This window comes from Gopherus evgoodei, chromosome 7, assembly GCF_007399415.2.
Source record: "Gopherus evgoodei ecotype Sinaloan lineage chromosome 7, rGopEvg1_v1.p, whole genome shotgun sequence".
Lineage (NCBI taxonomy): Eukaryota > Metazoa > Chordata > Testudines > Testudinidae > Gopherus > Gopherus evgoodei.
In genome coordinates this window covers 5,616,896-5,634,518 of record NC_044328.1, presented here as the reverse complement: position 1 = coordinate 5,634,518, position 17,623 = coordinate 5,616,896, and the positions used below count along the sequence as shown (strand labels likewise).

The following is a 17,623-nucleotide window of genomic DNA, read 5'->3' as shown; positions in this document are numbered from 1 at the left end:
GAGTCTCTCTTGCTTGGAGCAGGAGCAATGCGAATTTGGATTCACTGTGTAATGTGTAGCATTCACCTCTCCCAATTCTTTTATCCTACGTGTTGATCTCAAACTTCTCTTCCGGACATTTATTTAACTGAGAGCTCAGTATGGTTAATATTTACGCTGTTTTCCTCCTGAGTTTTGTTTCCTTTGCACTAATTATTTCAATTAGTTTTTATTCTGGCAGGAATGCTTTAATTAACTCCATGTTAACAAAACACATGTGAAGCATCAAGTATGTTTGCTGTTTTCAATTAGCTCAGTTTAAATTCAAACCATTCTAAAATGTGAAGGCACGTTGTTATACTGCATCCTATGCTATATTTTAACATGCACAGTGCTGAAATGCAGAATTGAAACATTGCTAGGCAAGGTTAATACTTGGGCCAAAATACCTCTGGCAGTTATGTTAAAATGATGCATGTTTCTTACTATGAGGGTGGTTTAGAAATCAATGGAGTAGTACGTTAAGATACAGTATTTTGCTTCCTTTCTTCAGTTTCCTGGCTCAGAATCTTGCTGCAGCTATCTGTTGTCTTTGTAACTATCTGTCACAATTCAGACGTGTGTAAGTCACATCTTTAATGCAAGGAGCAGATTTTGTCTTTAAGGAACCAAAGATCCCTTCAGGTTTTTTCCATTGGGACTCTTTTGTGCTTATTTAATAATGAGTCATGTCATTCATTAGAACGCTAAGCTAATCATGGACACGGCAGATATATAAATGCTTAGAGAACGGAATCTTTCCCAGTTTCTTTTTAAATCTAAAATATGAGAGGAACCTAGTAAAATTGTCTATGGTTTTAGGATTGGTTAATGATGACATGGGGGTTTGAACAAAATTGCTTGTTCTCCGTATCATAAAGAAATAGGGAGCTAGGGCCTCCGTTCTGACATCCATCTAACTGCCATTGGTATTTTAGCTGAGTAAATGCATAAGTTGTGAGCCGTTTCAATCAAGGGATACTTGTGGCAGGTGCTAAGGTTTTATGGTGAAAGACACAGATATGTATGCTTTTTTTTCCTTTTAATTCCAATTAATAAATAGCAATTATTGGCTTTTAGATTTTTACATGCGGCTTTAGTGAATCTGGATCACTTAGTCCTTGATAGCTGGGAAACAGGTTCCATCTTGGGCGTGTTGTTGCACAAAATTTCCCATATGTATTTCCTTTGAAGCCATCTGGTACTGTCGACCATCAGACGGAATATCAGGCTAAATGGACCATCCATCTGACTAGAATGGCAACCCCCATGTAAAACCCTTTGAATATGAAAAGCACTATTTAAATGCAAATTATCAAGATTATTATAGTTAGTGAAAGAGGTACTAGAATTGTACGTAGTTAGGAAAGCTATCCCTTTTTAAGCCTTGCCTTCATTTACCATTTGTTAGAGACAAGATGGGTGAGGTGATATCTCTTATTGGACCAACTTCTGTTGCTGAGAAGCAAGCTTCCGAGCTTACACAGAGGAGGAATAACTCAAGAGAAGCTCTGTGTGTAAGGTCGGAAGTCCCTCTCTCTCTGTCTCTCAATCTCTTATTGGACCGATCTCTGTTTGAAAGAGAGAATCTCAACCACCTTGTCACTTGAGTATCTTGGGACCAACACGGCTACACAACACTGCAGACCTTTTGTTACAGAATGCCTGGTGCTTATCACTAGGAGGTAAATTAGGAGTAAGGAATGCCACTTGTTCAGCAGCATTGGAAAAATGGCAAATAACTGTCCATGCTGACACATTCAGCCCCTTATTGCTAATTGCTCGCTAAACAAGACTTTTCTTTGTTGCCACAGGGCTTCCAGTTGCCTAAACCACCTGAGCCGCCATCAGTGGAGGTGGAATACTACACCATTGCAGAATTCCAGTCTTGTATTTCTGATGGAATAAGCTTTCGTGGAGGACAAAAGGCAGAGGTGAGCCTAAACGGTGGAACCGTACAAAATAATAATGCTTTGCAATGGTAGAGCATTGTACAAATGTTAGATAATGGCTTGAAAGAAAAAAAAATCCTAACCCGTTATCTCTCCAGACTAATGACAGTGTTCATCATCATCCTTTAGGTTATTGATAAGAACTCTGGTGGCTGGTGGTATGTACAGATTGGAGAGAAAGAAGGGTGGGCTCCAGCATCTTACATTGATAAAAGGAAGAAGCCCAATTTAAACAGAAGAACCAGTACTCTAACCCGACCCAAGGTCCCTCCCCCAGCACCTCCCAGTAAACCAAAAGACACGGAAGAAGGAACAGCTCCTGGGACTGTTTCATCAGGAGAAGTCCAGGACTCCCCACAAAAGCTCAGATATGAAGAACCAGAGTACGATGTGCCTGCCTTTGGCTTTGACTCAGAGTCTGAGGTGCATGAAAGCCATGGAGATGATAGTTCCTTGGAAAAACGTCTGTTTCAGCCACTTAAGCCATCTCCTGTCTCATCCTTGCAGAGGGCAAAGTTCAGAGTTGGTGAGTCTTCAGAGGATGTTGCTCGTGAAGAAGAGATCATCTATGAAAATGAGGGATTCAGGCCTTATGTGGAGGACACTTCATCATGTAAAGAATCCAGCGGAGACTCGGATTCCCAAAAAAGCTCCTCTGTGTCTTTAATTCGAAGAAACTCTCCATGCTCCAGTTCTCCCAAATCATCGCTCCTGAAGCTCAAATCTGACAAAAGCATTCAGCCCGATCTTGGAAAATGTCACTACTCCAGGAATGACGAGATAAAACCCAGATCAGCCTCGGATGTTGGCTTGCGTAGCATGCCAAGAACAAGTGCGAAGAAGGAGCCTGGACAGAGCCCCTCAACGAAAGCAAAGCCAATGGTTAGACCTAAGCCCTTCCTCAATAAGGCAGATTCTCAGAGCCAAGAAAAAATGGATATCAGCACTTTAAGACGTCAGCTGAGGCCAACTGGGCAGCTCAGAGGTGGACTTCAAGGTTCAAGAAGTGAAGAGTCTGAAAGCCCTCCACAAATAGCTCCTGAGAGACAAGATGACTCCCTTAAAAGAAGCTCCGCAGATCTCATTACATCTCCTTCCCATGCCATTTTTTGCTCTAACCATCCAGCCAAGCCAGAGCAAGAGAATGACACAAAATGTTTTTATGTGACCTCTGACTCTTACCAAAAGGTTCAGGATTCTGAACTCTGCTTCCCAGCAGGAGTGGAAGTGGAAGTGTTGGAAAAGCAAGCTAGTGGATGGTGGTACATGAAATATGGAGATATGGAAGGGTGGGCTCCTTCCCACTACCTCGTACTTGCCGATAACCAAAAAGAAGAAACTTCAGAGACCGACATCTCGCTGGCCAGGAACAGAAGAAATGAAAGCAAGTCAAACAGCTTGGAGAAGATAGAGAAAAGAGTTCAGGCTTTGAACACCATCAACCAGAGCAAAAGAGCAATGCCCCCAATTCCAAGCAAACCCCCTGGTGGCTTTTCCAAAACTTCAGGGGCTGTGAAAATGAGGAATGGAGTGAGACAGTTAGCAGTGAGGCCACAGTCTGTGTTCGTCTCCCCGCCCCCAAAGGATAATAACCTGTCCTGCTCCCTGCGCAGGAACGAATCCTTAACTACTACAGACCATCTAAGGGCTGTCCGCCGGAATTCCTCTTTCAGCAGTGCGCGATCACAGCCTGGTGACTCGAAGGCAAAGCAGACTGATCAGTCGGGCATAGAGGGATTGGAGACAACCTCCAACCTATCCACTCAGCGCAATGGAATCCCGGTGTCCACTGTCTGGCCAAAGCCCCTTGAAAAATCCCAGTTCATCCACAACAACCTCAAGGATATCTACGTTTCCATTGCAGACTATGAGGGGGATGAGGAGACGGCAGGGTTTCAGGAAGGTGTCTGCATGGAGGTCCTGGAAAGAAACCCAAATGGTTGGTGGTACTGTCAGATCATGGATGGTGGGAAACCATTTAAAGGCTGGGTGCCCTCAAATTATTTGGAGAAAAAAAATTAATGTTGCAATATCTTTAAATTCTCTAATTTATACTGTTCCTGCTGTGTACATCTGGAAAAAAAATTGCTACACCCACAAATTTTTTCCCCGTGCTCTAGTTTGTGCAAAGGGACTGACTGATTATGCTGTGCAGTGTTTGCAGAGCTTTATGGGGTTAACGTGGCCTGAAGGAATTTAAGCAAAGAAAAAGATGATAGTCAAATTTTTTTTTGAAGCTGTTAATAATCCTGTGTGTAACAGGGTATGATATCCCATCTTTCCTGTTAATGGTAGGAAACCAAACGTGTGCCTTTTGCGAGAGATACAAACTGATGTATCCACTTGAGGAAATTGTTGGGGGGGAGTTTAGTGCCAAACTTAGACGTTTTAGAATCTCGGCTTCCTGTCTCCTTCCTCTCATCTCCACGTGGAATATCCAGAAGTTTTGAATGGGTTTTCACAACTTTTAACTGTGCAAAGTGAGTGGGAATTTGATTCTAAAATGCAGAGGAGAATCCCAGCCCTTTCTAGAAACTCAGATTTTTCACTCTTCTCAACAGTCAGTTCCAACGTTGGAGCCTTTTCATCATGGAGAGATTTGGTCTCTGACTTCAACCACAGTTTGTCATTATTACTAAACCTCAGAAATGACATTCAGGAGGCATTTTGGGTTTTTTTTGGCTGCCTTTTGTTCTGTCTCTAGGCTCTTGAGTTGAGACACCAGGTGTTCTTATGGCCTGTAGGGCTACCAGGTGCTTGCAAACACACCACAAAAACAAACCTATGGACACAACTTTGTGAACAATGATTACTTTAAATACTCCTTGTTTAGTTCAGTTTGGTGACTCCTGCCAAGAGATCCAGGTTGATTCTCTTTCCTGAGCTGGGTTTTTCCAAATTTGTCACAATTTTTAAGTATTCAAAATGCCTCTGAGGCCTCAAAGAAGAAAAACAATCAAATGCGTTACTCCTGTTTTCACTATCAGATGCAAATTGGAGCACATTGACAGAAGCCACAAAGCTGTAAGTTAGAAACAGCCATAACCTGTTGCAGCATCAGTGTTTACAAAGGGTGTGGTGGAGAAGCCATGGAATTCAGTCTGCACAATCTTTAATTTGTATATTTTGGGGGATTTGTTTTTCTTTCCTGTGCATTCTGGGTATTTTTTTAATTGTGCATTGATTTACCAAAAGACTTTTCTTTTCTTTAAGTGAAAACTAAAGTAGGAGTCAGTTCTGTGATTGGATTCCCACTTGAATCCAGAAAGTACATTTGTACTGCTATGAATGCATGGGATTTTCAAGCTCAAATAGAGATCTAATAACAAAGCAATTAAGGCTACAATGTGACTAGCTGCCTCTTCCCCACCCCATCCCCACTTTTCCTTCATGTTATTTATAACTCTAATGCTTTAAAACGTGACCCATGGGTGGTGAGGCGGGGAATATGCCACCATTTGGAAAGGGCTTGGATTAGACTGGTTCCTGAGGTAGCCAGTTACTGTACTGTAAACATCAGCCACTATAAATCCATACTGTACTCCAGGAAGTCTTGCTTTTGGCAGTTTTTTGATGGGTTCATTAACCATTTAAGTGAAGATCAATATCCAGTTTCTTTAAGAGGCAGCATTTCTGTGTCCTGTTTTAAAGGGGAAAAGTCAATTATTTCACTGCTCATGTATTACAAAATGATGATACGTGCCCTTTTATTTTCCAGCCAAACTTCATACCAGTTATTGGCATTGGGAAAATAAAGGGTCTGATGATTTAGTTAGCTGGAACCTAACCTGGGGTGGGGCCTAAAATAGCACAGTATTGAGTGGGTTGTAGAGTGTTTTCTCTGCCAACAAAACAAAAGACAATTTACAAGTTATTCTTGTCTTTTTTTTTTTTGTGATTTTGGGTTTTTTTAACTAATCGCCACGAAAACTTCAAGGGAAAGATGCCTACAGTCAACATGACTGACGTCCCTTTGCTAGCTGAAAAACGATTACGTTGCAATCAAAGGCTGCAAATGGAGTTCTGTTGAAACCGTGATGTCCCCGAGTAATGGTGTGGGAGGGTGTTCTACTTGGATCCAACGTAAGTCGTGAGGGGGAGGTGTATCTACACTACCACCCATATCAAAATGTGTAGAGACCTCTCTCTGCCTTATGTTTTACTATATATATGTATATACCCAGTTAACCACATCTTACTGGATGTCTGTCTGAGGCGCTGCAGTCCCATCTCTCATGCTTCTGTCCATTTTTAGTTGTACTAATATGGTTGCAGTCATTAAAAACTGCTGGAGCTGTTGTGAGATTATAATAGAAGTATTCTATTCTTCTGCTGGACAGTATTAAATAGAGCAATACATAGTTATCTGCTAGATTGCAGCACTAACAGTAGTGACTTAGTGACTTGTGTAATGTTGTTTTGATTTACTTTAACAATAATGATGCGGAAGTGGTTCATTATTTTGAATTAATGCACTTTAACAATAAAAAAACCAAAATGGAAGTCAACACAGCGAATTAAGTGCATTATTTAAAGGTGCAGTATATAATGTTCATTTTTTTAAAAAGCATGTATTTATTAAAAAATAATTTATAATTATTTAAAAATATGCTGAAGTTTTGTTTTGACAGCACTTTCATGCTGTCATCTCCCGAGGAGACAAAAAAACACAGCTCCCAATACTTCTGCATTGAGCCACTGAACTCTCAAAATACGGAACAGCATGACTTGAGTTCTTGCCGAGAGAGAGAGAGACGTTTCTGATTAGAGAGCAAACCATTTAGGAATATTCAGATTGTATCCAACGGAGGAAAGACCACCGATGCAAAGAATCTCTGAGTGGGAGGAGACCTCTGGTGAGGCCATTGGAGCCTGCATTGGAATGGGATTGATTTCATTAACCCTAATCTTCCCCTTTCTGTGTGGGTGTCAGGGTAGCTTTGAACACCTCCACAAGGCTGGGCTCTGAATAAGGTTGTGGAATTACTGAGGTGCTCAAACTCCGCTATGACCTGGTGATACTCTCAGGCTCACGCCATTGGAATCGGGGCCATTGTTTAACTAAAGTCATTGTCTTGCATCCCTCCTTACCTGCCAGTACACTAAGTATTTCCCACTGCGCCTTAAGCCAGAGTTGCTTGTTCTGCCCTAATTGAGGGACTTGGTTTGGTCTTGGTCTTTGTGTGTACATTGTGCCCAGCCAGTTATCAACAGCACAGTTGGCTGTGGTGTAGAATGATTTATATCAACAAGGTACAAAAGAATATCAGGACCTGCAAGTGCTCATGTCTTGCACAGGTTTTCTCAAGCATCTGTTCTGCTCCGCAACTGATGATTACTCCTGTGAAGCTTCTTTTAGATTTCATAGGAGAAGACAGAGTTGAGAAGTTCAGATTCTGGGTAATAGCCTGCTCCCCATAAACACTACACACATGTACGCCCAACAGAATGGAAAGTGACAAATGCACTTGAATCTAAATGAGAGAGTTTGTGGCTCAGAAATGAATCTGAGCCACATAAACATCAGATCCAGATTACTCACTATTCGGGAATGTTCAGATCTAGGCTTCACTTAAATTCAATGGTTGTGTCATAATTTTCAGGTTAAAAGGATGTTTTACGAAAGCAACATCATTAGTCTACGTACTGTTGTCGCCAAACTTCCCTCCCCCCACTTTAAGAACACTGGACCTGAAAGAAATTAGAGAAAGATGTGTCGAGTTTTATATTTGATGACAGCACTTTTTGTGTAGTCAGTCACTGTTTCCCTGTGTAGCCAGCTATTTTCCCCTTGGGTTGTTAAGATCCTTCATAAAGTAACAGAGAAGGGAAGCTCTTTTTCCCCCCATCTGCCTAAAGAAATAAGAAAATTTGATTGTAAAACAACAAAAATTGGCAGGGTGACTTGGGGAAGATGAAGGAAGAGTTCGTGACCCTTTTAATTTTTTGTACTGAATTTGCCAAAAGTGACACTGTGACTTTGAACAATTTTTAAATGTGTGCGAGAACCTCACTTTATAACAGCAAATACATAATTCTATCCTGGTGTGTTTAAAAAAAACTTGAAGCAAGTTTAAAAAAAAAATCTGGAGAGCTACTGAAGTATTTTGTGGAGTCAGAGTGCCCTCTTGTGGTAGGAGGAGATGCATGCTGCCATTCTATTGGGCTAAACGATTGCTTTGCTCATCCAGCCATGCTTTCCAAAAAGTATAAAATGTGGAAATTGAACCTGCAAAAGGCCAAAATGCAGTTCAATGATACCAAATTCACAAATGTGAAATTTTTTGTCTTGCTGTATACTGCAACTTTAATAATAATGAGCACTTCTGAGTTCGTTATTGAGGTTTATATAATGCCTGAAAAGCTTTCTTAATCCCCAAAAGAATTTTTCCAAATTAACTTTTTTTTAAAAACTTTTTAGCCTTACCCACTTAAAGGCAGTTCCTATTAATTGGCTTAACCTTTATGCCTTGCAAAATGTGCATCAATGACTGATGTTGTTTGTAAAACCCAATCTCAATGCAAAAGACATTAAATATACACTACCTGGTATTTTAACTGATACGTACTCCATATGTATTGGTTGCAAGTCATCTTTTAAAAAAAAAAGTGTACCATAGTTCAAATTTTAGCAAGGATTGGATAACTAAAAGCCAAACTTTGTTCATAGTTGAACTGGTGTAGATGGAATTACTCCATATTTACACTGGTATAACTAAAATCAGAATTTGGGCCTCAAAAGATTCCTTCTATAGCAATGCTCTAGTTCTTGACGAAGGCATTATATAATTTGTTTTTAATCACTTTCAGATCTTAGTGCAGCATATGTTATTGTAATATATATTCATTGCTTTCCTCAGTTAAAGAAAAGTTACTGCTTTTATCATTTAGGAGAAACACAAGGGAATTTGGTAAAGCATTCATTATTTTCATGTTACTAGTATTAACAGAGTAGAATGTGTACTGTTTAATTTTAGGCCTTTTTAGGCAGCTTGTTAATAATTCGTATTTTGCTGTGTTGTATCTTAATAATGTGTTTATTACATTTTTCCCCAAATACTCTGCATTCTCAAGAAAAAAATATCCAATGAGTGGATAAGTGCAATATTCACAGAATAAACAGGCCCCTCATCCAGGACTTGGAGTAGAGCGCACAGTGTGAAACATCTGTAATTTGAAGTCATGCACTCTTAAGAAAATTTTGGAGGAATCGGAAGGGCGAGGGGTCAGTTGGAAGGAAATACAACTCGGGTACATATGGATTGTTGACTGTTGGTTTTTTTATAGAATGACTGTTTCATAAGCAAAACACCTATTAGCAAAAGTGCAGGGATTATACATGCATGTTGCAAGAGCCCTGGATGGAATATGCATGGATGGAATATGCAAGAGTGCCCTTAATTAGGCATGATATCTGTATTACCCTTCAAACACATCCTTGTATCATCTATGCCTGATCTATCTCTTTCTCCAGTACATATTCTTTTCAGCAAATTCCCCATGCTAAACTTCAGAATTTATGGTAATTTAGAAAGGGATAAAAATGTTCATGGTTTAGGCCTAGGTTTCAATAGTGTCCTGTCCTTTGTGTTTATTAATAGGGCCATGTGACTTCTCCCTTCATTTTTGTCAAACCAAAAATAATTCACTGTTCTCTCTGTGGTGACTTCTTACCTGTGAAATTTCACAGTGGGATTGTTGCATTGAAACAGGAAAGTTTGCATTTTGACTTCCTATTCTGATGTGAAAAAATAAATAATTTTGGATCTGAAATTTTGACACTCTTCCTTTTTTGAAATTTCCAATTCAAGTTTTCAATCTGGGGGACTATTTTGAGTGGAAAATGGACTCATTTTCACCCAAACAGCTCTAGTTTCAAATAAATTGCAAAATCTCATATCCTTGCAAAACTGAATTATTTTCACCTCAGTTCAAATGAAATGCGAAAACCAGAGCTTCAGGCTCTCAGACTTCATGGAACATATTTCATGTTGCCCAAGTTAATATGCTTGGGGGACTTGCACTGCATCTTTGTCTCTCTCTCTCTTCTTCCCCCTCCCCACCCGCCCTAGTTCACTCCTGCCCTGCTATCTCAGACGCTTCTCATGTTGTAGGCGAGTCCTTTGCATTTAAACAGCAAAACTGAGCTCAGATGACCATCTTCTTCCAAAATCCTGTAGGTATCCTTTCAGGACAGGAACCAAGAGCTTAACGGAGTAACCTTATTTCATTTTGTGGGGAGAGGTCTTGATTCTCCTCTCATACTTTCCATACATCAAGAGTAACTCCACTAACACCCATGCAGTTACCCTGAAATAACACCAGTCTAACTAAGAGAGTCAGGCCCTGAAGACGAAGCCTTAACGTAACTCTGCTGTTTGACTTTTTGGGGGGGAATTTCTTCCCCAGAATTTCAAAGCAAAATTGAGACTCTGATTCGAAAACTGCTAACAAGATGACATACAATGATCCCCTTTACAGCCGGTCGTACTTAACACTTTAACATCGACTGGAGTTCTGCTGCTAGTGGCGAGTGTCCTGCAAACCAGATCTCCCCTTAAAAATCCAGGAGACTGACACTCTGCTAGAGAAGGGGTTACTGTATATAACTTTACCATTTAACAGGTACGGATTGGATGATCTGAGAACAAACGTGTCTGTGTAAATTATTTTACATTTTTGTTTAAGGTTTTTGGTGGCGGCAGAGAGATAAACCAGGCAGATGTTTGGAGAGCTTGTCTTTTAAATGTTTCATGGCCCTAGCATCCATGTCTCAGTGCCTGTGTTTTGATTCTCAGTCGTCCATCTATACATCTCAGTATTTGTTTTGTTTAATTATAATCTCCGGATCAAGTACTGTACAGAGGGCCTGATCCAGAGTCCACTGTAGCTCATGGGAGTCTTCATTGACTTCAGAAGGCTTGGGATCAGGCCTACAACTTGCTGTTTTTCCACCGCCTCAGAGCCAACTTGTAACCAAATGCCGAGACTTCTGTAAAAACAGGTGTCCGTAATTGCTACAAAGTTAGATCCCTCACTTTTTTTGGAGGGGCTTATGTAAATTGTGTGTGTGCGTGTGTGCGTGCGTGTTGCAGTTGGGAAATTGTTTTCACTAATATCCTCACTATAGGAGGCCAAGTTCTGCTGTTTTCTGGAGGAAAACTGTTGAAATAAAAAACCTGTCCACTGGGAATTTTCTCACGGGGACTGTTGGGTCAGGCTCAGCATGGGCACAGGCAGAATAAATTGGTCTCTTCCATTTTAGATTCACAGGGCTGGGCTGGTCCCACACAGGGTGTTCATAGTTTGTTCTTGCATTCAGGTAGCTTTAATTCTAGTTGGAGAGTGCAATTTAAATAAACAAACGGTTTTAAAGCTTCACACTGGCGTTTTTACAGACCTGTCCTTTTGCAGCATAAGCCACTGCTGTCCTGTGTTGAGACTCCTGTTTGTTATTGAATCAAAACAAGGGTTGGTGGAGGGTGGGGTGGGGAGATAAGAAGAATAATAATTTGGTAAGAGACTATAGAGGTAACTGGACAATGGTAGTGGTGGGGAAAAGGGAAGTGATTAGATAAAGAACAATTTTGAACCAGGGATGTTTCTTCTTAAGGCCATAAATTATTGGGTTTGACACTGCAGGTGCTTTCACTATGTATTTTTTTAAATATATCACTGCTCTGTTATACATTATGATTTATTGTTGCCCAGTGTTCAGTTTCACACAGCATGATAAAATATAACAAACTCTATCCTGAAGTTCATGATCCGCTGAGGTAAGACAAATGTGTTCTGCATTTGTTTTAATCAAGGAGCCTTGTGCATCTGGAAGATCTAGATAATGTCGAGGTTCATCAGAAGGTCAAAGCTGGCAAGATGGTCTATTCCCAGATCTTTAACCCGGCAGTCCCTTTTCATACTGTTGTAAAATAGCCCTTTGCTAGTGACGCTGCTGGGAAATGTCTGAGGCTTTTATACCTTGTACGTTGTGATCTTGCTCTTCTGATACAGGAGGATTAGCTGGTTACAAAGGTAGCTGCTTCTCTTGTTCTCTTCTCCCACCATAATAAGGGCTGTGAAAACCAGTGGGCATTTGGGAATCTTTTTGAAATCTCTAGAACTTAAGCTTTTAATATTTACTTTTAATTTTAGGTTCCATCAATGATTTCATCTGTAGCTGTAAGCCTTTGACTTCTACAGATCAGTGTAATATATAAACTCTAAGCACTTGGCAGCCTTCACTATGCAAACAGTTAAATACTTATGTGAAAATTATTCTTATACTGTTTTCTGCAGTCATCCGGCAAACAAAGGGCAAGAACGAATACCCATGTGTCAATCCAAAACTTGAACTTCAAATGTGCCAAATTATGTTCTGAATCTAGAACTCATAACATTCAAGTAGGGTCAATTCCTTCCACTCTAGAAGCAGTCATCTTCCTGAACCAAAAAAGAACTCTTATTGTCTCATAAATACATCTTAATTGGCGCAGTTGGAAAAGGAGAATGAAAAACAATAAACAAACACAAAGCAATTGGTGGAACGATTGATTACCAGTGTTTGATAAGAAAAAACAACAAACTCAGAAAAGGGCCAAGTTACTAATTGTTTCCATTTTCTAGGCAATTTTTCAGTTTTGAGGTACTGGGTAAGCATGCTGAAAAGGGGGGGGGGGAATGACTAGTGGTGAATTTGGGTGTAAGGAGTGTTTTTGGAAGCATGGTCTGTCTCTCACTGCACTTGCTTTTTTCTGTTCTGGGAATCTGAATTGAGAGTTACAATCCAGGGGTTGTGTATAGAGTAGCTACAGTTTTGCTGGTGGTTCTGACTTGATTATCCAAGTGCTCAGTTGTTAATTTCTTGTCATCCATCAAAATGCTCTCTCCTTATTTTACAATGTTTAATTGCAAACAGCATCTGTTTGTTACCATAGATGGCAGTGTTTTGAAGAGGATTAAGCCTATAATCCTCCAGTTCTCAGGATTTAAAATTTCATATCTACCTAAATGAGTCTCACCAGCAACCTGATTGCCTACTTGTGTTGACTTTGAGAATTAGGCCATAGTGTTTCAAGTGGGTCCTAAATCCATATTTAGGTGTCTAAATAAGTGGCCTTGTTTTCAGAAGTACTAAGCAGCCAACATTCCCATTAAAATCAGTAGGAGCTGTGGGAGCTCAGTAATCCTGAACGTCAGGACTCTGATTTGGGTGCCTCACTGTCTTGATAAATCAAGGCCATAAGGCACATACCTCACTTGAAACATGGGAGTGCTCCGATTGACTTAGGCACGTGCCTACGCATGTGCGTAAAGTTTGAGCATTGACGTATCCTGTTCAGTCCAGAAGTAAATGTAGTGTTAGACAGCCCAGTTTGAAAATGTGAGCAAGTATAAAAGTCCAAACACGGTGTGGGGCTCATGGATTTTGTAAGTGGCTGACGTTTTTGAATGTGACCATAATTATTGGACGCTGCGGTGTACTGGTCTAAGTTTCCATTGACTGATGGGTAGGAATGTAACCATCTGCGAGAGAGAGAGGCTGTGAGAGTATGTTGGTGGCAAGAGATAGAGAAATGTGTGGCTGGTCCTGGTGTGTGTGTGGTAGAGCTGATTTTATTGTTTTTGTATGTGGAAACAGTTTTGTTTGGAGTTTTCTGGAAGCTGATGTGCTTTCTGCTGCAGTATAAATGAAAGAGAAGAATAAGACTTTAAAGAGAGGATGAAGGCGGGAGTTAATTCAGCTTGTTTTGGGAGAGGTGAAATAAAACGGTGATGGTATGTATTGTTCCTCCCAAGGGAGGAAGAAAAGTACAGGAGAAACCATTCCTCAAGGAATAACGTTGGGCCAAATGTACTGCCGGTCCACTGAGTGGGTCCACTGTAGTCAGCAGAGTTTCACCTGCTGGTGGATAATGCCTATGAAGTAGATATTTGATCTTAATGCCACATCTTGATCCTATGGAACTGTTGAGTATTTTGATATTGACTTTAGTAGAATCAGCAATTGCCCCATAATGTTCTGTAGCAGGGGTGGAGCTAGACCGAGAAGTGTTTTTTCTTTTGATCGCTTGCTAGAGATGGAACTGTTTGTGCAGCAGACCTGCTTCTGCAATAGTGACTTGCCAGGTGGAAACAGTTGGCAACACTGTGTCCACTAAATGGATTTCCCAACTGGTAAATCAGTTGTGTGACTTATAGAAAACACTTCTCCGCCCCTGCCCCCCCCCAATAAATCCTGTGATTAAATGTACTTCACAGGTGGCGTCACCATTTGCTAATGATTTTTTGAAATGGTCACTGTGAAACACCCTCCCAAGCTCTGTCTAAAATGACAGAAAACTAAAGGCCTATTTGGTCAGCCTTCAAGTCTGTCTTTTAAACACCTTGGTATATAGTACTGGGTTCTGATCAGCAAGGAGGAATTTGTTTTACCGGCAAAGAATGAGGACTGCATCCAGAGTGGAAAAATTGACACACTCCCCCCCCTGCCCCCGAAGTAAATGTTGTGTGTCTTCCCTCTGTGGTTTCGTGCCGGCCAGTCAGCGAGCATGCTTTATCCAGTGTGATATTCTAATGAGAAGTCATTTACCTGCTCTGGGTCCGATTCTGAACATGTGGCTCTCTGCCAGATGACTCCCACTGAGGGGCATAGTGATATTCTCATTGTTCTGCTCTGGCCATGAGCAAGGTGGCGATAGCCCTGCCTCTACTAAAACATGATCCTTGTATAGTCCAGGCCGATTGGGTGGCCTTGATTTTTTTTGTTTTTAATTTTATTTATTTATTTTTTTCTAAGCCTTTATTCTTCCTGGCTCACCCTAACTGTCTGATCCAGAGCTGGCTTCCTCGTCGTTTCTTTACTGGATATGATACAAACCAAGCATAATAACTGATTGGAACTATGAGGTCCAAACATTTTTGCAGCTAACACTTCAGGGTTGAGCTGATCTTCAGGCATGCCACTGGCCTGTGTGGGACTAAGAGATGCAGTAAATGTAACATTTGCCTCCTTTCTTGTATCAGGTTTTTGTTTTGTTATATTTACAAAATACATCTTGCCGAGCAGTACTTGACCAATTCCTATTGCAATTCTTTTTGGCTAAGCAGTGTTAGTGTGTTCACTTTTCTAGCAGAGTGTCTTCTGGAACAGTCAAGTGAACATGTGTTTTATTCATTAACAATTAAAACTCTGTGGATTACTTATTAAATGAAGAATAAAAGCCATATTATCTGTCAAGGATAGTCCAAAACATGCCATATGGCACCTACTGTGTGTGAGTACACATGCCAAAAATTTCAGACTGGTGTTGCCTATATTTAGATTCCTAAATCCTTATTTAGGTATCTAATAATACCAGCCTGATCTTTCAGAGGTGCCGACCAGCTTCAGTGCCCATTGAACAGGAGTTGTAAGTGCTCAGAACCTTTTGAAAATCAAGATACTTCTATTTGAGAGTCTAAATATAGGGCCATCTGTCTGAAAATGTTTGTTTGGCCATGATAATTCTAAAATATGGTGGTCTGGCTTATGGACCCAGATTCCTCCAAGAAATGTCTCAAATCAACATGATCATGTCCTGTACGATGATAGTGCCAACTTTGGCATCTGTGTATTTGAATTTGTGGAAAGATGGAAAAGCTCTAAGCCATGCAGCTCCATATTGCACGTCTATCAAGAATGTCCAGTCAGGGTTTGGAATAAATGTTGCCTGATAAACAAATTTCTCAGTCTGAAGTATCTGGGCTAAATCTTCTGAATTGCCCAAAGGAGCCAAACTGTGTTCCTTTTCCAGGCTTCTGCCTCCCTCATCTAGTAACCTGTGCTGTTGGGAGGGATGGCAGGATGCTGATGGTAGGGGAAAACTGCACACAGAAGCAGTTGTCCAGCCCTTTCTCAGCTAAAGTTTGGAGCGATTTTAGGCCATCTGCAGTATTAGAGCAGCATGAGGACTCATGGAGCCATGGGTATGTCCTATTGTACAAAGCTACCAACTCTTCCAAGGCTTTGGTTATACTGTCTTGAGTGATCATTATCGTTTGCATGCACCGTTTCCTCAGAACAGCAGCCATCTCCACACCTGTGCATGATCAGCAGAGACTTGTGAGGGACTTCTGAAATTTTAGGGCTGTCTTCTCAGTTTTACTACAAGTTCTTGCAGTGTGAAACTACAATATTTAATGTCTCAGGCAGAGAGGGCTTGCTAAGTAGACTGTACTTGTGGTCATCTCCCAGTTCATTGATAGCTTGGACCAAAGGTGGTGCTAAATATCTTTAATATTTGTAATATTTATGTTGTCTTTAAGTATTTTATCACAAAGATGCAGTGTCCTTTTAAAAGAGAAATCTAGCCCTTGGGTTTAGGACCTGGCAAAACCCCTGAAGGACTCTCAGGGGTCTGGGTTGTTGCTTATTAAAATTCAAGCAGGCTTCCTGTATTTTGAGGGCCAGTGGGGTAAAGGATGCTCTGTCTTCAAATGCTTGCAGATTGTAAGATTTGGTTTGTGATAATTTTTTTTGTATTTTGTTTACATCTCCTCTTATATGCCCTAAGAACAAAAATAAAGTTTTCTGATCATTTTGTGTCCCTGATGTGTTTGGTTTTTCCCCCCACCCATTGCATTTTTATATTACTGAACTCACTGTATTCGTGAAAGTAAGGACAAATTCTCCTAATACATTTATGCAGTGGCAAAACCTGTTCTGTTTCTGATTTGAATCGATAGTAGGTTCAGGGCCGGTGCAACCCAGGCGCTAACATTTGGGGGGTGGTGACCGCAGCGGCCAGAACGTCTGCCACCTCTGTCAGGGGCGGCATTTCGGGGGGGGGGGGGGGGGGGGGCGGAACCTTCTGCTGCCTAAGGCGACAAAAAGGCTGGCGGCGCTCCTGCGTAGGTTGGCTTGCGATATTGACAGTCCCAGCAGTTTGTTGATGTGAAGTAGCTGCTATTCGTCCTTTTCCTCATCTTTAGACTCTGTCTCCTTTCTGACCCACTAGAGTGTGATAGAAATCTGACCACACCTTTTGACCTCAATAGTTTCAAACACAAAAGCCTTTGCATGTCAAGCCAGGTACCAGATGGAAACTGGCTGATCTACCTCACCAGAAAAGTCGAGCAGAGGCAAGTGGGTTAGCATCTGTAAATGGGTAGAGCTGCCTCCTGGAAACCGTGGGCAGCCTCTTCCATAGTGGTAGGCACTCTTGACCCCTATTGATGTGAGATGGATGCAGGCCGCTCAATAGCTCAAGATTGAGGACATGGAATGTACAAGGCCACTGGCTTAGCAAAAGCGGCACTCAGGCAATTGAATATAAGGGCTTGATCCTGCACAACATAAGGCACTGAGCATTATTACTTTTACGACAGAGGGCCCCATGCGCATAGTCCTTGTCTGAACTTTTTTTTTAGTGCATTGACTGCTTCCTCTGTAAAAGCCCTTGCATCTGTTGGGCTGTGTAGAGGAGCAAAGGGTACCCAGCCACTGCAAGCTCCCTCTGTTGGAGGTTCTCGCTGAGCTCCGTTTACCAAAAAAACCTCCCTAATTTCCCATGCTGCTTCAGAGATGTGGAGGGGGTAGTTCTCTCAGACTTAGAAGCTGATTAGGAAAGGCCAGCGCCAGCTCCACATCTGCACAGCAGCCCTGAAAGCAAACC

General features: G+C 41.2%; 1 protein-coding gene across 5 annotated transcripts in view; it reads left to right on the top strand.

The window, feature by feature from the left end:
- SH3PXD2A (SH3 and PX domains 2A) overlaps window positions 1-16,542 on the top strand; it is a 389,755-nt gene extending 373,213 nt beyond the window's left edge. For all 5 annotated transcript variants that reach the window (XM_030569629.1, XM_030569628.1, XM_030569627.1 and 2 more), the window contains 2 exons: window positions 1,833-1,952; window positions 2,100-16,542. In XM_030569629.1, the coding sequence (XP_030425489.1) occupies window positions 1,833-1,952; window positions 2,100-3,992 (2,013 nt within the window). In that variant the 3' untranslated portion in view covers window positions 3,993-16,542. The remainder of the gene's footprint in view (window positions 1-1,832; window positions 1,953-2,099) is intronic.
- Window positions 16,543-17,623: the final 1,081 nt, after the last annotated feature.